A 25,252-nucleotide genomic window follows, 5' to 3' on the forward strand; every position below is an offset into this window, starting at 1 on the left:
CTCATAAATCGTGAACAATTTTGTGGAGCTACATAGTTTCACAAAGTAACAACGCTCTACATTGTACTAAGCAAGGTTTGATGTAGTTTGTGAGGAGTATAGTTCACTTTGTAACGTTGAGGTCACAAGGTCAAATCTTCCAAGCGGTACTTGGATGTGAAAATTCCTCACCCTTCCTATTCCCCTCACTTTCAAATGCCTGACATGTATGTACTAGACCCAAAAAGACGTGAGGGTTGGTTATTTTCTAAAACAATTACATTAAAACCCTCACTCAATATAATTCACACGTCAGAATCAATAATTAAACCTTTTCCATTTTAATCAAATAACGCAAAGTCAAAACATAGATTTTATCCGTATAAAGTTAAACCGCCAACTCCGTAGACCGTAGTACATCCTCCTATTCAAACATACTCCATGAGTTAGGTACAATGTGGTATATATGAAGAAGAGCAAGTAAAAGCGTTGCATAAGAAGGAAAACAAGGACACATAGTCTAGATATCATAGATAGAAACGTGGGCCAATATAGTTCTCATAAATAGATAAAATTCCTCAATAAATCAAAACAAAAATACTCTTAATACTATAATCAATAATCGACCTCTTTCTCCTCTTTTCCTTCTTCCTGCTCTCCTTTCACCGCTTCAGAACCACAATCACAACCAGAGGAGAGAGAAAATCATCATCAATGGAGGAGAGAGAAAGCTCCATTGGAGGCGCCGGAGTTGCTGGTGCTTTGGTTCCGGCGGTCAAGCCGTTAACGGTGGTAGCTCCGGCGCCGGAATCCGCCATCGCCGGCGAAGAATGGGAGGTTTCTCCGACGGAATTGGACAAAGATTTGATGTGTCCGATTTGTATGCAAATGATTAAGGACGCTTTTCTTACAGCTTGCGGACATAGTTTCTGCTACATGTGTATCATCACTCATCTTCGGAATAAGAGTGATTGTCCTTGTTGTGTTCGTCATCTTACGAATAATCAGCTTTACCCTAATTTTCTGCTTGATAAGGTCAGTTTTTCTTCCTAATTTGATTGATTTTTGAGTGAAGAATGTTGTTGATGATGAATTGTAAGTGTTTAAAGTAAAGAAGATGATGATGACAGTGTAATTGTCAAGTTTTTATTTGTGGTTACTTGAAAATTTGCAGCTTATTGTTGTGTATGTACGATTTATTGCCGCATTTGTAGCTATTGAAGAAGGCTTCGGTTCGTCAAGTGTCGAAATATGCATCGCCGGTTGAGCAATTTCGCCGTGCGTTATTGCAGGTCAGTTATTGTTATGCGTATTTGAATACTTTGGTTTGTGGTGGAATTTTCGGACGGCGTAAACTTCTCTGTGTTGATAGTGTATAAGTTCTGCAAGCAATTCAAATGTATGCACAAATTTTCCAATGACCGTACATTGAAGTTGTTAATGCTGTATAAGTTGCCATTTTATGTGTGTGATGTTGTTTTGGTACGAGTGATCCGGTCATTGTGAAGAACAAATTGTGGCATTAATATCCTTGACATATACAAAGGTTCTTTGCATAAGAGCCACAAGGATAAAGTGGTTTTTTTTTTTGTTGGTATTGCAGTGATAGAAATAGTGGTAGTGGTATGAATTGATAAGAAGCTTGTGATAATGGTACAAAGTTCAAATGACCGTGCATTTCAGTGGTCGATTCTATATAAATTGCCACCTTATGTGTGATGTTGTTGCAATAAGACTAATCCGAACCATTCTGAAGAATTAAATGTGGTAGGACTATCCTTGACGTGTACAAAGTTTGTTTGTATAAGGTAGAAAATAGTTGTTGCAGTGATAAAAATAGTGGCAGACTGGTAGTTGTATGAATTAATAAGATGATTGGGAGTCAATTGCAGACAATGATTCATGAAGGAATAGAATGAGCAAATATAAGAAGAAACTGTAAAATTTTTGGAGGAAGGCTCCTTGAAGTTTGTATTATTCGTATATGCTCACTGCCTTTCAGTTTATGGAAATTCGAAGTACTTGATAATTGGAAGTGTCTTTGCAGTTTTAAAATTGCTTGTTGATAGTAGGATTAAGTTAATGACAGTACATAAGACCTTGCTATAAATAGTACATTTATGTGAGTAACATGTATGCCTTATGTTACTTGATGGAACAAAGATTGTATTTTGGAATGGGACAATTAACTTAAAAATTATGGGAAATTGTTGTATGTCAAATGTCATGTTATTGGACAAGTTTTCTTCTGACCTTGTCCTGTTCTTGACACTCTTTCAGCATATATGTTTAAAGTTCTTCTTCCACTTGAATCTTAAATGTGGTTATGTTTCGTAGTCAGGGTTGTGAAGTGTCAGTCAAGGAGGTGGATACCCTTATGTCACTTCTTGCAGAGAAGAAGAGAAAGATGGAGCAAGAAGAAGCTGAGAGAAACATGCAAATTTTGCTGGATTTCCTGCATTGCTTGAGGAAGCAGAAAGTTGACGAGCTCAGTGAGGTGTGGCTTGCTTTCCAAGATTTAACCTTGTTGATTGGCTGAATAGTAATCTGATTTTAGCCTTTAGCAGAGTGGCAGAAACTAATGCTGTATCTTATATTCATGGAATATCATATAATAAATTTTCTTGCTTTCCAGATTCAAAATGACCTTCAGTACATTAAAGAGGACATCAGTGCTGTGGAGAAGCACAGAGTGGAGTTATATCGAGCAAGGGACAGGTACTCTGTAAAACTGCGAATGCTTGGTGATGATTCTACACCAAAATTGTGGCCTTCAACAGCTGATAGGAGTAGTGGGGTTGTTTCCTCTGGTTCTCGTAGCTCATTAGGAGGGTTGGCTACAGGAAGTTTCCAGAACAAGAAGATGGATGCAAGGGCTCAAGGCTCCCATGGGACTCAGAGAAAGGATGCTCTGAGTGGTTTGGACTCACAGTACATAAGCCAGTCAGGTTTGGCTGTGATGAGGAAAAAAAGGATACATGTGCAGGTTGGTTGTCATTCATGTCTAATTTCGATGTATAAGATATGATCTGTAGAATAGGAAGTATAATTTTAATGGTCTCCATATTAAGAACTTCCTGTTAGCAAGAAAGTTTTTCTATTGCCTGTGGGTGTGGGCACTTTTATGTGTGTTATATTTTGTTGGCTTTTCAATAATTTTGTTGTACAATATGTATCATCATCATTTATGCTAGAGCTTATTCACACTTGTACACTCATGTGAAAACCCAGACTATAAGCTTCCCCCGTTTGTGAACTCCCAATTTGGTGCTTATTGAAAGCTTTACATTCTTTAACAAAGTGTTATCATTAAGTAACTTTTACAAATCTTCTGTTCTCATGGTTACAGTTTAATGACCTGCAAGAGTGTTACTTGCAAAAACGACGCCAATTGGCTGGCCAGCCCATCAGACAGGATGAGAGGGATCCAAATTTTACGCAGAGAGAAGGCTATAGTGCAGGTCTTGCTGAGTTTCAATCTGTACTGTCTACCTTCACTCGTTACAGGTTCGATTTTTTTTTTCCCTCCCTTTCTTTCTTCTTTTTTTATTTTATTTTTTCACTTTCTCGGATAATTAACCTGATGTTGTACTATAGCGCTTTCTGACATAAATTTTGAACTTATGGTTTTATGCGAAACAGTCGTTTGAGAGTTATTGCTGAACTCAGACACGGGGACCCTTTTCATTCTGCCAATATCGTATCAAGGTGCACACCTGACCGTTATTTTCTTCTTTATGTGATATCATTGTTGCGTTTGGAATCCACTGCGAGCGGGAAGGTTTGGGAAGAAGCTTTATTCATGCTAGTAAGACAGTTTGTAGCAAACTGTATTACCTTTAATTTTTGGCTTTCGGGGCCCATTAGGAAGCGTGGTGAGAAGAAGAGAATCATGCCACTGCTAAATGCATACTAATGTTGGGGTACCTTGTTGGTATTACTTTATTACATTGATTCAACAAGGTAACCCAACTTTTCACGTTTGCTAATCAATACAATTCTTAATAAGTTAATAGCAAATGGGCGACTGGCCACCGTCTTTTGGTGATGAAATAGAACTCACGGTCCTATATTGCATGTATTTGCTTAATTTAACATGTGTATTTGTCCCAAGTCTGGCACTTGATCATTTTCAACTATTTTTTTTGGGTTTTTGGGCTAAATTGAAGTGGCTCTGGTCATATCTGTTCACTGGGTATCTGACATGAATGTTTGATGCGAAAAGAAGTTTTCACTTTCCATGTAGCATAGTTGACAACTTGACATTAACCCCTAGTCACCACCTAATATAAAAATTGGCTAGAGCCTAGAGGTTTCTTGCAAAAAAACTATTCTGAAAGAGAGAGGAAAGAGGAAGAAAGCATTGTGATTAGGTGGCTTTTGCATGTTTCCCTTTAAATAATTTGGCCCATGACTGAAATCTTGACTGATATATCCAAAAAAATGTTTCTCTTATTACAGCATAGAATTTGACCGTGATGATGAGCTGTTTGCTACAGCCGGAGTTTCCCGAAGAATTAAAGTCTTTGACTTCTCCTCGGTGAGCTGATTCTAAATTTTATAGCTTCCTTTCAATGTGCTTAGAAATAAGCAAACCTATATACATTCATGAAAGCAATTTCAGAGATCTTGTCTTCACATTGGGGTGTTCTATGGACTCTCATATGATGAAATGCTGTCCAACCGTTTTAGTGGTATAGCAGTAAAGTTCACCTTCACTTTTTTCTTGAAGCTTTAAAGATGTGCAAGTGGGTGGATTTTTTTGTTGGAAGAGAGGGGTTCCAGAGATGATACAGAAATGATAATTACATGTCTGTGGTCAGTTATTATAATTGGGTTCTGTCTCAACCCTTGTGGTTGAATTACAACCTTAGCTGGGAGTCTGAACTAGGAGAAACCTCTCTTTCTTGTCTTTCTTTCATATGACTGCATGGTTCCCCTAGTTGATAGAGCTCCATCTTTTTTAACCATTAATTTGAACCAATTTAGCATAAGTAAGCATATTTAGTCGGGTTTACTGTGTGGTAGAGTGACTGGGGGAAGGTGTAAAGGAGGAGCTATACTTTCCAAGCTCTCATCTTATGTAAGGCTGTAACTATACTAATGATGAAAGTTAGAAGATTGAACACTGGTTGCTGCTTCCATGTTCTCCTGGGGTGTCAGAGGTTTGAACCTGGGGGTGGGGGGGAGGGGTGGGGTGGGGTGTGGAAGGTATACCGAGCACGGTGACATCATCAAAATTGTTAAAACTTATGAATAGTTCTTCCTTTTCAGCTGCACAAGTCAATTTAGGATTTGTTATTGGTCATTTGAGAATGGATCAGGTTTTTACTTTGTTTAGTATAAACTGGAGTGATCTTGTAGCTCTATTTTTTTTGTTATTAGTCACTTCTGAATTGTATTATTTCAGTTTTTATCTTGTATGTGTGTCATTGGTGCAGACATTTAGTCACCTGGGTTGTATGGATCTGAATATTGGCTAGACAATGCAATTTGTCTCTTTTTAGATTAAGTGTTGAGACTGTTGACAGGTGGTTGTTTTTTCCTTTGCATTCCAGGTTGTGAATGAACCTGCAGATTCACATTGCCCTGTTGTTGAGATGACAACTATGTCCAAACTTAGTTGTTTGAGCTGGAACAAGTTTACCAAGAACCAAATAGCTAGTAGTGATTATGAGGGAATAGTTACTGTATGGGATGTGACGACACGTCAGGTAACAAACATTAGTCATCTTCTCAAATTTAATATCAATTGCTTTGTCCTACTTTTCTTTTACACATCTTTCTCCACGTCACCATTTTGTGCACCTGTTCCTGTAGAGTGTGATGGAGTATGAAGAACATGAAAAGCGGGCATGGAGTGTTGATTTTTCATTCACAGAACCTTCAATGCTCGTGTCTGGCAGTGATGACTGTAAGGTATTTGAGTTTGTTGTTAACTTTTTTATGTTTACTTTGTATTGCATCCGAAATCATTAGAGAGATATTCGCATTTTTGTACAATAAGGCAGCAAAATTGATTTTCTTTGGTAATTACAGTTGATGTTCTGTTGTGTGCATCAGTGCATGGGTACTGTGGATGGAATAGTGGTATAAGGCTGAGATCATTGCCTTCAGGCTGGTTAGGAGTGGCATTATTGTTGAGTAATATATGGTCAAGTAACAAGCCAGTTTTTGAGCTTTTTGGTTAAGGTCAACCTTTCCAGAAGGTCAACATAATTGTTCCCAGAAGGTCAACCTTTCTTTTCATTGGTAGCTTTCAAAATACTGGATAGGCTGTAGGTTTTTTTCGCCTTGATAATGATATTCTTGGAAGACCCCTTCTCTCTCATATAATAAAAATCAAATAGGCAATTTATTGAATAGATAATAGTTCAAATTTATGACCTGTTGATATTTTAATACAGCCTTCCCTTTTGATTTCAGTTCTCTGTTCTTTCGGTAATTCTTACTTGTATTTGTTATTGAGAATCATTATTAGAAAAGTTAAGTTCCTAAAATTTTTGGCTGATTGAAACCTCTAATGTAAGGACAGAACATTATATTTAAATGAAGCTAGTCTAGTGAAGGGATTGCCTCACTTTTCTGCGATTTATGGATGAATTTAAAGGTGTATGTCCTATTCCATTTCCTTATACTTTGGAGTTTAACTCTTTGGTGTGCTTGTTTTTATCCTTTTCTGCATTTTCACTTAAAGGACCCTAGTTTTATCAGTTGTAAACCTATAACTGACGCTTCAGAATCTGGTTAGTCATCCTTTCTTTCACAAGGTCCTGTTAGAATCTTTTTGGGATCTGTTCTTGTTATTCTTATGGAAATAGAATTCACCTGTAGATAATATAGTTGCACATGAGAGTTGATGGATTTGGCTGGTGTTCTGTGAAGGATGGTGGTGAACTACTGGTGACAGGGAGTCAGATCTTTTAGGACGCTTTCAGATGTATACTTAAGAGACTGAAACCATGTCTCCTGCTATGCTGCATTTATATAATTTTTTTTTTTCCAAATCATCATTGATTGTTGCCATATGATTTTTGTACTCATTATTTACAATTTTCTTAGAACTTGACAATAGTAGTCCTAGTGAAGGAGCTTCACTTTTTCTGGGAAGCAAATGATCTAGAGTTTAGTGAAGAAAGAATTAATTTTCTGAATAAAGCAACTTTTAGCAAGTCCATTAAGAAAAAAGCTGAGTGTACATATATACATATTCTTCGTCTTTCCTTTCCATCAGTTTTTGACTTTCTGTCATTAATTTATTCTGTCTGGTATAGCTTGCTTTCTATCTATGCATCTTGACATTATTCGGATTTATTAAGTATCCGAGGGATGCAATTGCACTTTGGGATTAGGAGAAAAAAAAGAGCACTACTCGTATTCAGGCTGAATATTATGTACTGAAGATAAAAATCTGGATGTTCTGCTCAGTTCTCTATCTTTCTCTTTCGATTGTCAAAGGCATTTATTAGTTGCAAATCAACACATATATTATTAGTTGCATTTATTAGTTGCAAATCAACACATATATTATCTATTTACGATGAAGCTTTTTTATGTGAGAAGAGCTTGAAATTTGATTGTTACTTTGCGTATGGACTCTGATTGACAGGTAAAAGTATGGTGTACAAATCAGGAAGCTAGTGTGCTTAATATTGACATGAAGGCAAATATATGTTGTGTCAAGTACAATCCAGGATCCAGCTATCATATTGCGGTAAGCATTGTTCAAGCACTTCCTCAATCATTCTTTAATATATTATCCTTCTTTCTTTCCTTATAGTCTATATAGTACTTTATTCTTGGGTGCATTTAGAATTTTTCGAGTCTTGAGGACAGTGCTTAGTGAAGCCGTGAGTTGATATGAGTGGATGACAAGTACATTTTTGTTTCTTCTGCATCAGCATCTAGCTGATATAACTTGGCTTCCTTTTGTTTGAGAAATTTGCTTGAAATTAATTAATGTTTTTGTTATGCTGGACATTGTACCCTTGTACGATTTCTTAGACTGTTAAAATTATCTCTTATGCAGGTTGGTTCTGCTGACCATCATATTCATTACTACGATCTGAGGAATATAAGCCAGCCCCTTCATGTGTTTGGTGGGCATAAGAAAGCGGTTTCATATGTCAAATTCTTATCAAATAATGAGCTTGCTTCGGCTTCAACGGACAGCACATTGAGGCTGTGGGACGTGAAAGACAGTTTACCAGTAAGTCTCTAAAGTTTCTATTTTGTCATGGTAATTTGGTAACAAAAAGCCAGAACAATGAAGATATGGAAAATGAAAATTCTGGACTTTTATTGATATCATGCTTCTTTGGTATTGATCCAAAGCTGTAGTTTTATTGCTGCATGAAATTGGGAAGTTGTTTAGTTGGATAATAGAACTCAACTGGCATGAATATTAAATTCCAATTACTTAACTGATTCTGAGGATGAAGCTGACTGAATTACTTAGTGCTGCAAGTTGAAACTGATAGTTAATTTGGGATAAAGGAGAATGGTTCTTTTAGGCTAAGAATGGGAGGAAAAATTAAAGATTGTTCTGAGCTGTATGCCTGTATGTTTGTTCATTCACGGTCCTGAATGCTTTGTCCTACCAAGTGTTGTAAAATGACATTTAGCGCTCCTTGACCTGGGCAAATTTAACTAGAAATGGCAAAGGTAGAAAATAACACTGGCAAATTTTATTTTTAATTATTATTGTTGTTTTATAAATTTAAAGAGGGAGAGGTGAGGGGGGGAGGGGTTAGCAAGGGCAAAAAAAAAAAGGAAAGCGATTGGGCTGATGGTGGTGGGCTGTTAACGGGAGGCACAACATATAAATCTTGGAAAGCTTTTGAACCCCCTGTGGTGCTTCAATGCTTTACTTTCAGTTGAGCTATTTATGTGTACTTGGGATTAGTTTTGTGTCAATATAACAATAGTGTTTTGAAAGAGGGATGGGGTGCGGGACTTTGATGAAAGGCACAACAATTCTAACTTGGACAGCTTTCCAAGCCCTTAGCTTATTCCTAAAAAGGACTCTTTTATTTGGGCCAAGCTATTCTATTCATGTCATATCAACTGTAGTGTTTTGTAATAGGTTGGTTGGTGATTTATCATTATTTTTAAATTTTACTTTGTGCATAAGTGTACGTCCTATCATGACTTTTTTTCCTTAATTGTCCATTTGACACAACTTTTTATATATTTCATGATCATCAGTCATCTTTTAAACTAAAATGCCAATGAATTTTGCAGGTTCGCACATTTAGAGGTCATTCTAATGAGAAGAACTTTGTAGGCCTCTCTGTAAGCAGTGAATACATTGCCTGCGGTAGTGAAACTAACGAAGTGTATGTCTATCACAAGGTTAGTATGCAAATATAAATCTGTCGTCTTCTATGAACTGCTGAGCTCTGACTATATCAGCTAATTGTTATCTATGAATCACCAATTTTTTTATAGGAAATTCCTAGACCTGTAACATGTCATAAATTTGGGTCACCGGATGTTGAGGATGCTGACGAAGATCCTGGAGCATATTTCATCAGTGCCGTATGCTGGAAGAGCAATAGCCCTACATTGTTAACAGCCAATAGTCAAGGAACAATCAAGGTGCTAGTGCTTGCTGCTTAAAGTGCACCTAGTTTATTATCGCATGATTTTGATTAAAAACACGCCTGAATTATTCAGATTTTTTTCCCTCCTTTCCTCCGTTCTCCATTGTTGGATTTTGCGATCATCCTCTTGTATATAATAACATACGAAGTATTAGTCACATGGAGTATATTGTGTAGTGAGTTCTCCATATTTCTTACATTATGTAAAGTAAATTTGTATGTCAACTATTAGAGGGATGCAGACTTTGTGGCTCGGATTATGCAACACTCCGGTCACTTGCGGGATGGACCTATTTCCAACTGTATTAATTATTACATATACAAATTATCAAATAGTTTAAAAGTTAAGTTACGGGAAATTATTTTTGCACTCTACAAATTTTTATTGTATCAGCGCACAGACTTTATAATCTTTCACACGAGGTAGTGTTGAAATTAGTTATTAGAGTTTATGAAAACAGTTTCTCATCTTTATTCTTCGACTTAATTTTTTCGAGCAAGTGTATTTTTATGGTCTGTATCGAGCAAGTATATGTGTATTCTTACACATAACTCAAGCATCAGCCAAAGGAGTACAAATATAAACACACAATAGGGCGTGCATCAATGACATAAACACAATCGAATCCATACATGATGCACCTAGGAACCACCTAAGGATGCATTTTTATTTTATTTTCGTGTATAAGATTGAAGTCCGTGTTATTCCAGTCGCGTATAGAAGTTCTGCTACACTGTAAAACCCGATTTGTGATTCCAGTTTTGCGTATAGAAGTTTTGTTACACTGTAAAACCCGATTTGTGATTCCAGTTTCGCGTATAGAAGTTCTGTTACACTACAAAACGCGATTTGTGCAACACGTCGCTTCTTTTTTAGTAAAGTCTATATATTCGTCTTATCAGGTAGGTTTTATTAGATAAATATAGAAATCCAATGTTGCAAACTCATCGGAAAATGGTGCGAGTAAAAACGTAGAAACAAATCTGAATAGTCATTTTCTGGTAGCAAATAAAAGTCACAGCACTAAGAATAGAAATTTTTGTGTCTGTAACATGGAGTTTTACGTAAAAGGTTGTTTCTTTGTCCTTAAAAAGTTGTACAAAAAGGGAAATATTTTTGCCATTATCATCATTCAAATACCAATTATTTCTATTTATAGTCATTCGGATCATAGCATTGGCAAATTGACATACCTTAAGGTCTTACTTTATTTTTTCTTTTATTTTTTGTTTTCTTTCAATTTGTACGATTTTACTAAGAAATGCTCAAAATTTTAGCCACTCGAGAGAAAATAACCTATTTTATTTTATTTTATTTTATTTTTTTAATCAAAGGTCACCTTGGCTCGATCGGTACACAAACGTTATCCCCGGGTATATAATAGACATGCCTCAAATATAGTTGTAAGATCTAGACATATTTTCTCATCCACGTTACTAATCATCACTGCCACTTATTATTATTGCATTACTTGCAGCTAGCAACTCAGCAAGTATAACTTTTGGAAAGCCAAGTCATTATTGTATCACAAGTACTCATTAAAAAATTGATAAAATTTACGATAATAAATACATTAAATTTGTTTAGATATGAATTGTTGCACAAAGTACTGAAACAAATATAACTAAAAGAAAATTTTAAAAAAAACGTACCTTAAAAAACAGTGAGTAGCAAATGCAGACCCTAGCTCTCTTGTAGTACATATTATGCAACACATATATATATATATCATCAACCATGAACTTATCCTAAAAATTTAGTACTTGTATTAATCTCACAACTATGAAGTACATGAATAATTTTCACAAAAAAAAAGGAACACAAAATACATAGGGAAAAAAATAATCAAATATGTTAGAAAACAACTACAAGAAGAACACAAGACTTATATATAGCTCAAGAGGGATAGACGGGGGAGGAGAGCATCCACGAACAAAGAGTGAGAGCCTTAGACTTTTAGGCTTTGAAAGAGCATAGAGAACTGGTAGAGATTAACCCCCACGTCCTTGGACTTGCAAGGTCAAGAAAAGTCAAGTGATGTTCCTGGGGTTAGAAGCAGAGGAGATGACAGGTAAGAAGACTAAGCTCAGGAGAGATATCGCCGAGGCCATTATCATGGCAAATTTATTATAAGTAATAGTTGATGGGTGATGATCAAAGGAGAGAGAAAGTAATAAGAAGATTTGATGATGAAGAGATAGGGTTTGGCTCTAAGGGAGGAGCCTGGACCTGATGAAACAGGAGGCATAATGTTTTAAGAGAGATAAAAATTTAAGATAATTTATTTATTGGAAGAAAATGAGATGAAGTGTGGAGGAGAGAGAAAGTGCAAGTGTTAGGGGGTTGAGAAGGGCAGTATTTAAGCAGTGAAATGGAAGAGAAAAAAAAAGAGTATGAGTGAAAAATTAAATGGTCAGAGTATAATTGGGTGTCTGAATTAGGAGGGGAGGTGTTGACAAGTCATATTCTATTGCAGGGGGACATTGTGGATGATGAGAGTTTGTTTTCTTGGACTTTGATGAGACTTTATGGATTTACATTTTGGGGGCAAAATGAGAGTAATGATGAGTAGGTGAAAAAGGTTAATTTTTCGACAACCCGTACTATTTAAGTTTGTTGTTTTTGTTAAAATCCGAGTGATACGGAATAAGATTGATGTTATATGATCAGTCGAATCAATTTGGTCTGAATCACTCTAAGCTGATTTATCTATTTTATTTTATTTTAATGTTTTTAATGAAATATAAGTTACCGAGGATAGAAACTTATTTCTCGCTGATTCGCCTCTCTTGCTATTCCAAAATCTTTAATGTTGATTAATATACTATGTAAGTTTTCATAGTTTTGCTTATTTGATTTGATTAATAACTAGTTTTTAGGCGCGGATGATGCCCCGAATTATTGCAATAATTCCATGATTGAAATCCTTATTTAAATTTAATTTTAGTAGAATGACATATAATATGGTGATAGCTTAGTGACTAATACTTTAATTTTTAAACTTAAGGTTGTGGGTTCAAATATTGTATACATGTTTTTAAGCAAGTGAAATATAAAAAACTCGATTAATTGAGGAGGGCGTCATGTGACATATAGGCTTATTTAGGAACGCCTTTTAATATATAATATAGATATTGGTCTCTCATAAATTAAGAAATCCTTTCTCCAAAGGGGCTAAGGAGTGTAAATCTCTCATCGTTAGATAATTTTCAGTATTCTACTAGACTAGTAGTTCATAATTGGTAGGTTTGGTTTGTTGATCATTTTCCTATTAGTGGAATTAAGCTCTTTGATTACTTTTATGTATTAACTAATATCTAAAAAACTCTGTAAATTAAAGAAGTGTATGATTGGTATATGTACGTAGACCCTTGCTTATAAAAATTTAATTAAGCTCTTTGTATTAAAAATTTCATTCTATTGAGTAAAGAAATAGAAATAATAATAATTATGAATTAGCTCAAAGCTTGGAAATTAGAGTACAGATTTTGCATGCAATTCATCAGAAAATATAGAGAGACGAATAATGGAGAATAGTGCAGTAGAAACACAGTACAAAAAGGTAGTGGTCCAGAATTACATAATGTTCTGAATATGTAATTAGGGAGCTTGTTGGATGCATCATTAGAAAAGGATGCCCATGCCTTAACATTTATTGATTGGACCCCCTTTTTCCTTGGGTGCAAAATGTTAGGGATTGAATTTATAGATCAACCATTTGCGCAAATTTTTATTTCATTTACTATCTTTATCTTGTATTTTTACTTAATCATTGGCGTTTTTAAAATTTATTATAGACGGTTAAAATGATGGGAAACTAGATTTTAACTTGTGTAACGTACATGTAAATCATTTATGTTAAATTAGGTTGTTGGGGTTGTGCAATGTATGAGCTTTATTTAGAGAAATTGAAAAAAGATTAAGATTCATAAGTGAAGCAATGCAAGACACAACATATAATAATCAAATTTCAGGAGATGTACAAGCATAAATGAGTATACCATTAATTCGTTCATCTAATAACAAATAGATAACGGTGTAAATTCCTATTATATTGTTTTATATTCACTTCTTTTATTTATTGATTCATTATTAGATCAATAAAATTATGTGATTAGATTGGATCAAATTTAGAAAGGGAGAAGGGAAATCGAGGAATAAATTCATTTTGATGAGATACTAAACTTGAATATTAAAATACTATAAATATAAAGATTGAATAATGAATATATGTTGAACATTGAAGTCTTGAAAGGAGGAATTGAAGGGAACTCACAATTTTTTTATATTTTTTTTCTCAAGTTTTCTTCAAGTTGACTCATTAAAATAATAATTAATAAAAAAAAACATTATTCTTCAATGTCTGATATGTTTGATCTAATTTGAAATAATTAAGACGAAGTAGTTCTCAAAATTTTAAAATAAGATAAATAAAAATCAAATGTGCCTTAAGGAGCATTTTTTATGGTCGATCGTTAGGTGTATTAATTAATTGATATGAGTCTTCAAAAAAAAAAAAAAATTTGATATGAATATGATTGACTATGAAAGTATTGAAAAAACAAGCACACTAATGAGTAATGATGCAGTGATATGAATTAGGATAAAGTTGAGATACAAAATCTTTTTAACTATTTTTTTTTTTTGAAACAAATTATTCTGTTTATTACAGAGTATAAAATAGCTATCTACATACTTTATGGTCTAACAATATCTTTTCTGAAAATAGTATGGTAGGGGGAGGTGTACCATGTGCATGGTACACCTCCCTCGTATCTTTCACCATCTTCCCCTTTCGATAAAAAAAAAAAAACAAAAAAAAATTAATTGAAAACTTTCCCTCCTTATAAATATGCAATCAATTTGATCCTTCCTTTTATAAAACTTCCAAAATCAAAATTCTTCCCCAAATTTGGTATTACAATAATTCTAGAGAGAAATATATTCTATTCAATTTTTTAGAGAGAGAGAGAAAAAACAGAGCAATTACAGAGATCGTTTTCGAGAGATTTTCAACAATTTTCATGTCTTAATCCAAATTTCGACATGATTCTGATGCAAGATTTGTCAATGAATTTACAAAAGAGAATGATGGCATTGATAATGACGATGATGGAGAAGAATCTGAAGTCTTCGTGAACAGCGATGAAGGTAATGCTGATGATTATTTGTGATTTTTATATTTTAATTGTTTGATTTTATTTTTTTTACATTCTATTTTGATAAATTATAAGTAATTGAAGAATAATTTTCTATTTATTTGTGATTTTTATATTGTAATTGTTTGATTTATGTCTAATGTTGATGATGAACTTCATTTTGATTTATTGTTACGTGCACTGAAATCAATGTATATATTGTATGTATTATATGTTCTTTTGTTAACGTCGTATGTTCATTTAATAAAAACTAATGTTCTTTATTGTTTTATATTGATCTTATGTTCTTTTACATATCATGTTTTTTTTTTTTTTTAGATCATGTTCTTTTTATATTAGATCATGTTCTTTTCATTTGATATTATGTTCTTTTGATTTGTCTATATGTGCTGCTAATTTTATATAATGCTATTTTATTGAATACATTTGTTATACAGGTTTCACAGAAGATAAGGAATCCGAATTACTTTATAAAAAAGTCAAGTCTGATCTAGAAGCCTATGAGTTGTACAACAATTATTCATTCAAACACGGATTTGGTACCCGAAAGGTGAAGCTAGAGCGTAGGGCAGATGGAGTGACCATTCGAAACGTACAATTACTTGCTATTATGAAGGTTTTAAGAGAGTGAAGAAGTTTGGCGAAGAACCTAAAGTTTACCAGAAAAGAGACTTTCGAACAGGATGTAAAGCTTTTATTCAGTTTGATGTTGACAAGGAATCTGGATTGTTTATTGTGGCTAAACATCATATGGTGCATAATCATAGTAGAGTTCTGATTTCTAAGAGGCATATGATTAGGTCACATAGGAAGGTATGTGATCATTATGTCATTATTATATGTATAATTGATGAGTATTGTGCATTTATTTTATGTGAAAATATAGATTAATTCAAAGTAAAAAGAACATTGTAGCATTTCATAATGTACATTACATGTTTTTAAAAGAATATGATAACTATCTATTGATAGTAAAGAACATTTCATTATTTCATAATGAACATCATATATTAATTAAAAGAATATTATTGTGTTACAGGTTTCTGAGGAACAAGTTGGAATGCTTAATAGTCTAACTGAAAATGGTATTAGCGTGGCAAATGCAATCCGTGTTTTAAAGAATCAAGTAGGTGGGGAGGCCAATCTTGGGTTTCTTTATAGTGATGCATATAATGTTTTAGGTTCTAAGAAGAGATCAAAGTTTGATGGCTGTGATACAAAGCAACTACTCAGTTATTTCAAGCATCGAAAATCCAATGAGTATGACTTTTATTATGATCTTGATGTCGATGAAGAGGGTCATTTGCAGTCTTTCTTTTTTCGTGATAATAGGATGAAAGTTGATTATGACGCTTTTGGAGATTTGTTGGTTCATGATACTACATATCGTACAAACAAATATGCTATGATATGTGGTCCATTTGTGGGCATGAATCATCATAATAACAACGTTATGTTTGGTGTAGGGTTTTTGATTAATGAAAAGTGAGAGTCCTTTGTGTGGTTATTCAATACATTTTTGAGATCCATGTGATACAAACATCCAACTACTATAGTGACCAATCAAGCTATGGCAATGGCTAAAGCAGTTAGGATAGTATTTCCCAATAGTCGTCATCGGTTATGTACTTGGCATATCAATGAGAATGCGAAGAAAAACATTAAAGGACTCAAACAAAAAGAAGGGTTTACTTACCTTTTTGATATTGTGCTGAAGTATACTGATACAATTGCAGAGTTTGAACATTATTGGTCAAGGTATTATTATATTTCTATATCATGTTCTTCTTTTTTTATATATTGATGTTCTTTTACGTTTTACATTATGTTTTTTTTTTGTTTTTTTTTTATGTATTGATGTCCTCTTAATTTCTAAATTTGTTCCTTTTTAATGAATTGAATGTTTTTATAATTATGAACTAATGTTCTTTCTATAAAGATGTAAAATTCTTTTTTTAAAATATTTCATTTTAATTGTTTTAATTTATAATGTTCTTTTAGTTTTTATATGTTCTTTACAAAGTAACAATATGTTCTTTTTATTGACATTATGTACTTTTTCATTTACAGCATGCTGGACAAATTTCAATGCCAAGACAACAAATGGATTATGAATCTGTATAACATTAGAGAGATGTGGTGCCCTGCGTATTCTAAGGACTACTTTAGTGGAGGTATTTTGTCTTCTCAAAGGAGTGAAACAACAAACAAGTCCATTTCACGTAGGCTTCATATTACTCATGATCTTTGTGATTTTTATAACTCTTTCATTGAGGTTGTTGATGAGTAGAGGGGTAAAGAAGGCAATCATGACTATAATAGTATCACTGGTAATCGTCATTTAATTTGGGTAGATATTGGGTTATTGGAGCATGCAAGAAAGATTTACACTATTGCATTGTACCTAATGTTTGAAGATAATTTCATCAGTGGTGTACCTTGTATTGCTAATGTTATTGCAATGAAGCCTCCTCTATATGAATATCATGTTGGTCATCCTAAGAAGGATTTAATAAAGCATACTATTGCTTTTGATGAGTCCATGGTTACAGTTGATTGCACTTGTAAGTATTTTTGGTGAAGTTGGGCTACTTTGTAAGCATTCCCTTCGTGTTTTACATTTGAACAATATCACTTACATTACATCGAGATATATTGTGAAGAGATGGACAAAAGGTGCAATGTGCACTAGGATTGATGATAATGATGTGGCTCATGAAGGTATTACTCCTCCGAATGTTTGGAGGTTACATAACATTAGGACCTTCATACATATTGTAGATCATACGAATATGACACGAGGGCCCGAAATGTTATTGAGGAGTCTATTGATGAGTGTACAACTAGGATTAATTTTTTATTGAAACAAGATGATGAAAATGTTGTGCAAGAATCTGTTGAGAATCAAGAAGGCGGTAATTTGTTGGAGCAAGTTCCAATTGAAGAACCTGCTGAAAGTAAAGCTGTGAATGAAAATTAACAAGAAGTGAAAGACCCAGAAGAAAAGACAAAGAAATACTAGGCTTAAAATCACACAAGAAAAAATATGCAACAAGTTAAAAGGACAAAGATCAAGTCCTGGAAAAAAAAGAGTTCAAAGGGAGTTTCAAAAATGAAACAAAATGCTCGGTCTACGATTAAGTATTTGAGCTCCTTTTAAATCTTGAATGTTCTTTTATACATACTTAATGTTCTTTTATAAATCATGAATGTTCCTTTATACATAATTAATGTTTTTTATACCTACTTAATATTCTTTTTAAAATCTTTAATGTTCTTTTACAAATTCTTGATGTTTATTTTAGTTACATCAATGTTCTTTTAAGTTACTAAATGTTCTTTTACTCTATGTCTGATGTTCTTTTAATTCCTATTTTCTTTTTAGGAAGCATTGACTGTACCTTTGGGAAATATTATTGCACATTCGTCTGAATATGATGGTTCAATAGAGTATTTCGAGCCTGATGATTATTTTGGAGTAAATGTCACCCTTTTTTAAATTTTTCATTGAATTTAATTTGTTCTAAACTTGGAATACTATAATTGTAATAGATTTTTTGGAATTAATATCATTACTTTGAATATTTCATTTTATATATTATTTAACTTGATTGCTTTTTTAATTTCAATAACATAAATTTAATAACAAAACTAATTACATCTATATATGTTGACAAGTCATATACTTCAAAATGTACATATGTTTCAAAGTAACAAGTACATGATTGTTCAAAATAAAAAGTACAAGTTACTTTTTCAAAATAAAACATTAGCATTGCCTAAAAATTGTTCAGAACTTGTAATCAAACCATACTTCAGTATTGTCATTCACTTCAAATCTGCTCTTGTTTACTGTATTTGTAAGGATTTCATTGCTATATTATATCCTTGGCTTCATCAGAGCATCAAACTATAAAACAAAAAAGAAAATCACATCATCAAAAAGGAACATTAGATCTAATGAAAAGAACATTATACATATATAAAAGAACATTAAACATATTTAAAAGAACATTATGTAAGAATAAAAGAACATATCTTACATTGTCAGCCTTTAACCCACATTCCCATTTCCTTTTACCATAATAGGTCTCCATGTGCCTCATTGTGTACACCCCACAATCTACATCGTTCTCAAGTGTTCTCCAAGGCATAGTTAACAACTTCACATTATAGTTGTTCATTTTCTCATATATCTTGAGGTTTTTCTTTTTACACCATAAAGCAAAGGCATTCAACTTAAATGATCAACATAATTAATAAAAAAAATATTTGATACATTAGTTTATGGGAAAAAAAATTATGGAATGAATTTAAATTTATTTACTTCTTACCACTTTTCAGGCCAATCATAGTACTTTGAAGAGAATTCAACACCCTCTACAAGTGGTTTGTTGTCTATGATTTCAACTTATTTTGCCTTGGTGTTGATAACCATAACGTATAAATGTAAGCTTGCATCATTTACATTAACGTACACAGGGAAAAAGGACTGACATTATAGAAGAAAAAAATAACATTAATTTTTAGATAAAGAACATCAATTATTAGAAGATAGAACATGTGTACTAAAATAAAGAACATTACTAACTTATAAAAGGATTCTAAATATGAAAAAAACAACATTATATAGAATTGATTACATACTTTGGACACCTTTAATTGATTCTATCTCACAATCAATTAGCCAATAGTCGAGTGTTTCAATAAAATTTGCAAGTCTCTTCTCTTTTGTAACCTCTTGGCTGTCATCTTTGTAAGCATCATTCTGACATAGTGTGTTCTAGAGAATAAAAGTGCATTAGTATTAGAAGAAAGAATATTAAGTATTAGAATTGAAGAAAGAACATGTATATTAAAAGAAAAAAAAACATCAATAATAATACATAAAAAAATATTATATCAAAACAAAATTAAAGCAACAAGACTACTTACATTAGCATTGTTTGGGAAAAAAATTCTCTTCTCTTTTTCCCTGAAACTTTTTTTAGTCAAAATTAAAGCCCAAGCATCTACTATCTCGTAGTCGATGTGCTCATTACGAGTATACTCCTGCAAAATTAAAAACTTTCTACTGTTTATAAAAGAACATTCTATATATAATAAAAGAACATTTTATATATATTAAAAGAACATTATTAATAATATAAAAGAACATTGAATATTTATAAAAGAATATCATATTGTTTATAAAAGAACATTCTATATTTAATGTTTTTCAAAAGTACCTGCAAGTTTGAAGGCTCTTTTTGATACCATTGTTGATTGGTTTGATGATGTTGTTTCTGCTGCTGTTTTTCATCTTTTTGTTGTTGTTGTTGTTGATTCAACTTTTCTTCTTGTTGTTGTTGATTCAACTTTTCTTCTTGTTGTTCAGTCTTCGTCTGTTGTTGGTGTTGGTGTTGTTGTTGTTGTATGTCTTCTTCTTCTCTCTATTGAAACTCCTTCTATGGCTCATTGTTGTTGGTCGTCCACAACTACTGGAGACTGAATCCTTTCCAACAAAAAGCCATCTCCAAACCCCAATTTCATTTCAAGCTTAATTTTGTTTTTGATTAAGTCATAATTCCACACTTTAAGGAGTGGGAATTCCCTTGGGTTTGTCAAAGTGTCTTTGAAGTCCTTCAAAATAACATACCTAAAAAAACACACTTAATATTTTTTTCAATAAAAGAACATTATTCAATATAAAAACGAACATTACATCATTAATAATGAACATATGTTTAATATAAAAGAACACATATATCTTATTAAAGCATATGATAATACTTACCATCAAGAATGGAAGTGGCCCACAAAAATACCTTGATTTGTCCTCCTTTCAGTCTTCAGTTTTTTTCAATTAGGTTTTGAATAGTGTATTCAACATCAATTGTTGTTTTCAAAATATTGTAAGAAAAAGAATATTAGTTTAGTAAAAAAGAACATCAATGCTATTTTCAAAATCAACATGAATATATTTATGTAATATATATACCTTAAAAAAGGTTGTGGGTTTGAAACATGCTTTATGCATGAATTGACAACCAAAACCAAAAAACTCCTCATCCAATTATCGTCAAGTGGATTTTTTTGTACCCCGAATTTTTGGAAAATACTTTAGTAATTTCTTATATAACTTAATTTGGAATTTTGACGCCAATTTAAGTATAAGTACTTAATCATTTGAATAATTAATTATTTTTAGATTTCTAATATTGGTTTAATTATCTTTTATAGGTCAGTCCATATTTTATTCAATATGTATGTTGTTATCTTAGAAATTTCAAGAGTTTTAAAGATAATACCTAATATACATTATGATTTACAACTAATTTTAGTTTTGATATTATCTAAAATATTTATATATTTGTATAATAATTTGATTTAAGTATCAAATTCAATTATTTTATTTATTTAAATATGATTTTCGTTATATATATCTATACACACACACATATATATATATACACACACACATATACACACACACACACACATATATATATATATATATATATATATATATATATATATATATATATATATATATATATATATATATATATATATATATATAGCTGGCCGTATCTTCTGGGAATGATATCATATTTCTTAACCTTTAAGTAGTTAATTTCTTGATTACTTTGATTTGTATCCTTACTCCTCCAACCAAATCAATATTAATCCTATTTTTTCTTCTCATCTTTTTCATTTGATTTCTCACATAAATTAACCTAGGTCAAATTGCATTCAAATTCATTTAACTAACCTAAATTTATCTTGTTTTCATACTATTCCTACACTCTCTTGAACTCTATCTTCATACCCTTAAACACCTATAAATAGACTTTTAATTCCTCCCATTTACTCACACAAAAAAAAAATCAGAAAAGTCTCCTCTACACCTTAAGACTCACGACCCTTTCTTTTTCCTCAAATTTTCTTTCTTTCTTGCTTAAACAAACACCGCAACCGCACCACCTCGCCATTGCCACCCCCGCTGCCGCTAACCAACACCTCATTGCCGTACTACTGTTGAATCTGCCCCCGGTTGCTGCCGTGACTTGCCGCCAGCAAGGTGCGTTCAGTAGCACCTTCAATTCATTCCTTCCTCCTTTGCCGCATAACTACAAAGAAAAATGATACTTTTTTCCTCTTATTTCTATTATTACCAATATTACTAAATTATTATACTAATGCTATTTTGATACTAACGTTACAATTTTGATACTAGTATCATTATTTTGGATACTAACATAAACTATTAAAATTTTGATTGTTTCGGTAGTTCATGCACAAGTAGCTTAGAGTAGTGTTTATAGTTTTGACATTATTTGTTAATCTTATATTAATTAAGGTTATTTTAAATTGTAGGAGGATTCTTTTGATCGTGACCAAGTGTAGCCGTGCCTTTATTTCTCGTGATCAAGGTATGTATAGGTGGCTAGGTCCTTGATACAAGTTTGAATGCATGTTTTGGTAAATGTTTATTTTATTGATTGTTCGAATAAATGTTGCGTATGAAAGATTTAAGTTAATGGTTTTCATGTTGAGTTAAAATATAATTTTACGATTTAAAGGTTTGATCTTTAAAAGTGTAGTTTAACTTAATAAAAGTTGTTTATGGATCACCGTATTTCAAGCTATTGAATTAAAAGAATTAATCTAAACTTGTAACTCATTATGGGCCTGAGTATTTATTATTTTATTTGTCCTTCTACCCGGGACTGGTTACAAAAGACCATGAGCTTTGTATGATCTGGTCTTTCCTCGAGTATAGTTTAACTTGCTTGGGGGTTGTGCTCACTAGGTGAGGAAAATTGGTTTTGGAAATATATTTTTAAACTGGAATGTTTATTAATTGGGAAGTTTCTATTGATGGACATTACTACTTTTGGAAGGTTAAATTTTGGAAATTTTAAAATTGGAAAGTCTAATTTTGGAAAGTTACATTTGTATTGGAGTAATTATTTCAAAATCATGTTTGCCTAATAAAAGTATTCACATGCCTTGCACTTATATGTACTTAGTGTTTTTGCTAATATGTTTTCCTTTTTGTTTTTGGTTCACCCTATTTACCATTATTAGTAAGCAGTCTTGATTTCAGGTGTGGAGTTGTTCGTGCGCATACTAGAGTCGGGATGGAATCAAATAGTTAGGACTTAATTTTATTTATGATTGGGCAAGTCTTTATAGGAGTATTTTGAAACAACAATTGGTGTGGTTACTTTTATTATTATTAATAAAATTAAGTTATTTTCCGCTGCTATTTGAGTAATTTAATAAGCCTTACGTTTTCACGTAGCGGTAATACGCCCAAGTCTATTTCTATGATATTTGTATACGTATAAATATAGTATTTACGTAGAGAGAGATTTGGGGTGTTACATTTATACCAAATTTTCCGATAATGATGTTAAAGTAGGAATTTTGCCATCATGATATTGCTTGAATTTGACCACCATTTCATTTAATTCATTGTCTTCAACCTTGACTTCCACTATCATTTTACCACCAATAGGTACCCCATAAACCAAATGCACATCCATAGGCTCAATACTCATTGACGTATTTCTATCACATAAGATACACAGTCCACTTATCTCCACATTTCTACCAGCTTTGCAAAAAATTCAGGGGTATTCCTAGGTAAATTGCTCCGAGGCATATCTAAATGTAAGAACCCTCCAAATCCCATGTTGCTTATTGCTTCCAACTTATCGTCTTGACCAGCCAACCCTTCAATCAAGTTTATTAGGGGTTGAACTATATGCCTTGGCAAAAGTGTAAGTGTTTTCTCTTCATTGCTTTCTGAATCCTCCCCATTGTTTTCTGAATCCTCCTCTTCAATTTCTCCTCTTACTGCTATCTCTTTTGCTTTCCTTCTTTCCCTATGTACTTCCTTTGGAATAGCCACCATCCTAGATTCAACCTTAGACTGTGAAGCTGATTGTGGGACACCAAGTGTTGGATTTTCCTTCACTGGAAATAAAGGGTCTCTCATAGGAACCCTTCTTGTTTTTAGTGTCACTTTCAACCTTTTCTCACCAACATTTTTACTCTCCTTCTCCATCAAAGATTTCTCCTTTTCTGGTTTCTCAGCTTCATCATCTTGCTTCTGTTTTGAATTTTTAGATGGTGCTTTCCTGACATTATTTAAGTTTGGTTATATAAAGAACAAATTCAATAATATAAAGAACATGATACACTTTATAAAAGAACATAATGTATAATATAAAAGAACAGAATATAAAAAAATAAGTATATAGTGCAATATATAAAATGTCAGCTTATACACTTTAAAAGAACATATTATACTTAATAAAAGAACATAATTTATTATATAAAAGAACACATGTGAAAAGAATATAAGAAAAGGTATATACCTTTTTTTCGTTGCAATTGTTTGAAACGATAATCTTTTTTCTTCTTTTGTCCTTTTTCATCAGCTTGTTCAGGTTTTTCCTCCTTAATTTCAGTCTCATCCTTTTTTATTTCAGTATTATCCTTTCCTTTAGCTTCATCATCACTTCTAGAATAAATTTTAAGAAATTTTCTAATTAGTACTCATATAATAATGTACCAATCATATAAAGAACATACTCATAACAAATTATAGGATGTGGAGAGGTAATCTCATATTAAAAAGAAAAATTCAAAAGCTACATCGTATCACATAAAAAAGAACATTATCAGAACCATTAACTTTAAATAAAAGAACATAATACAAATTTGAAAAAGAACATCGTATTACATCAAAAAGAACATTATCAGAAACAGTTAATTAATCATTGAATCATTTCCTACCAAATAGATCTACCATTTTTAATTGCATTGAGAACTTCAAAATTCCAAATTAACTCATAAACAATACAGAGACTCTACCAAACAGACTTACAATTTGTTTATGGTACACTGACAACTTGAAATGCCAAATTAAGTGAGAAAAGGATGTTTTGTACTCCACTTACTTTGCTTTTGCCAAACTCTTTATGGATTTCAAGATATGAGGGTCCACAATTGGAGCAACATCTTCACCTTCTTCTTTCTTTTTGCTTTTTTTTCCTTTAATATTTTTGAAAGCCGCTTTCAACGAAATATCTTCCTCATTTACCACTTTTTGTTCACTAAAATTAAAAAAATTAAAAAAAAAAAATCAAACAAACATGCATAGAACTTCTTAACTTTCTGATTTACAATTATCTTTTTAAACACAACTAAAAGTACAAAATTATAGAATTGAATGAGAAATTCACACTTACGCATCGTTTTTGGCCTTCATAATTGCAAAAAAACTTGATTAATTTCTGAAAATGGTTCGATTTTTGAGTAAAATAGGGTTTCTTTGAAAGGGGGAATATGGGGAAGATGAACAACAATTACTTTTCACTTTTTTTTGCAGTGTAAATTTTAGGAGAGAGAAAAAGTAAAAGTTTACTTCAATTAAAGTGGACCCCGAAATTTTCAAAAGCCCATTAACTATCCTTCCCCAATTAAATGCGCGTACTCTTAAAATGTATAGG

At 32.4% G+C, this 25,252-nt stretch overlaps 2 protein-coding genes across 6 annotated transcripts; both read left to right on the top strand.

The window, feature by feature from the left end:
* Window positions 1-484: 484 nt before the first annotated feature.
* On the top strand, window positions 485-9,946 carry LOC110691902 (E3 ubiquitin-protein ligase COP1-like). Of its 4 annotated transcripts, XM_021868875.1 has the most exons (14): window positions 485-1,014; window positions 1,194-1,271; window positions 2,321-2,476; window positions 2,615-2,697; window positions 2,800-2,965; window positions 3,329-3,486; window positions 3,622-3,687; window positions 4,441-4,519; window positions 5,538-5,693; window positions 5,800-5,898; window positions 7,589-7,693; window positions 8,009-8,188; window positions 9,223-9,333; window positions 9,430-9,946. In XM_021868875.1, exons 1-14 carry the CDS (start codon window positions 694-696, stop codon window positions 9,598-9,600), a joined length of 1,929 nt encoding a protein of 642 aa, XP_021724567.1. In that variant the 5' UTR covers window positions 485-693; the 3' UTR covers window positions 9,601-9,946. The 4 variants fall into 4 exon arrangements, with proteins under 4 accessions (XP_021724567.1, XP_021724566.1, XP_021724568.1 ...); XM_021868874.1 differs by having other exon boundaries at window positions 2,615-2,965; XM_021868876.1 differs by having other exon boundaries at window positions 874-1,014; window positions 2,317-2,476; window positions 2,615-2,965.
* A 3,782-nt stretch (window positions 9,947-13,728) lies between these two features.
* On the top strand, window positions 13,729-17,877 carry LOC110692068 (protein FAR1-RELATED SEQUENCE 5-like). 2 transcript variants are annotated; one of them, XR_002505377.1, is made up of 3 exons: window positions 13,729-15,557; window positions 15,784-16,502; window positions 16,815-17,877. XR_002505377.1 is itself a non-coding variant. In XM_021869057.1 (2 exons), the coding sequence occupies exons 1-2, from the start codon at window positions 15,495-15,497 to the stop codon at window positions 16,231-16,233; spliced, it is 513 nt and encodes a 170-aa protein (XP_021724749.1). In that variant the 5' UTR covers window positions 13,729-15,494; the 3' UTR covers window positions 16,234-16,807. The 2 variants fall into 2 exon arrangements, 1 of the variants encoding a protein (XP_021724749.1); XM_021869057.1 differs by lacking the exon at window positions 16,815-17,877 and having other exon boundaries at window positions 15,784-16,807.
* The last annotated feature ends 7,375 nt before the right edge of the window (window positions 17,878-25,252 follow it).

The sequence above is a fragment of the Chenopodium quinoa genome, unplaced genomic scaffold (assembly GCF_001683475.1).
Source record: "Chenopodium quinoa cultivar QQ74 unplaced genomic scaffold, ASM168347v1, whole genome shotgun sequence".
Classification (NCBI taxonomy): domain Eukaryota; kingdom Viridiplantae; phylum Streptophyta; class Magnoliopsida; order Caryophyllales; family Amaranthaceae; genus Chenopodium; species Chenopodium quinoa.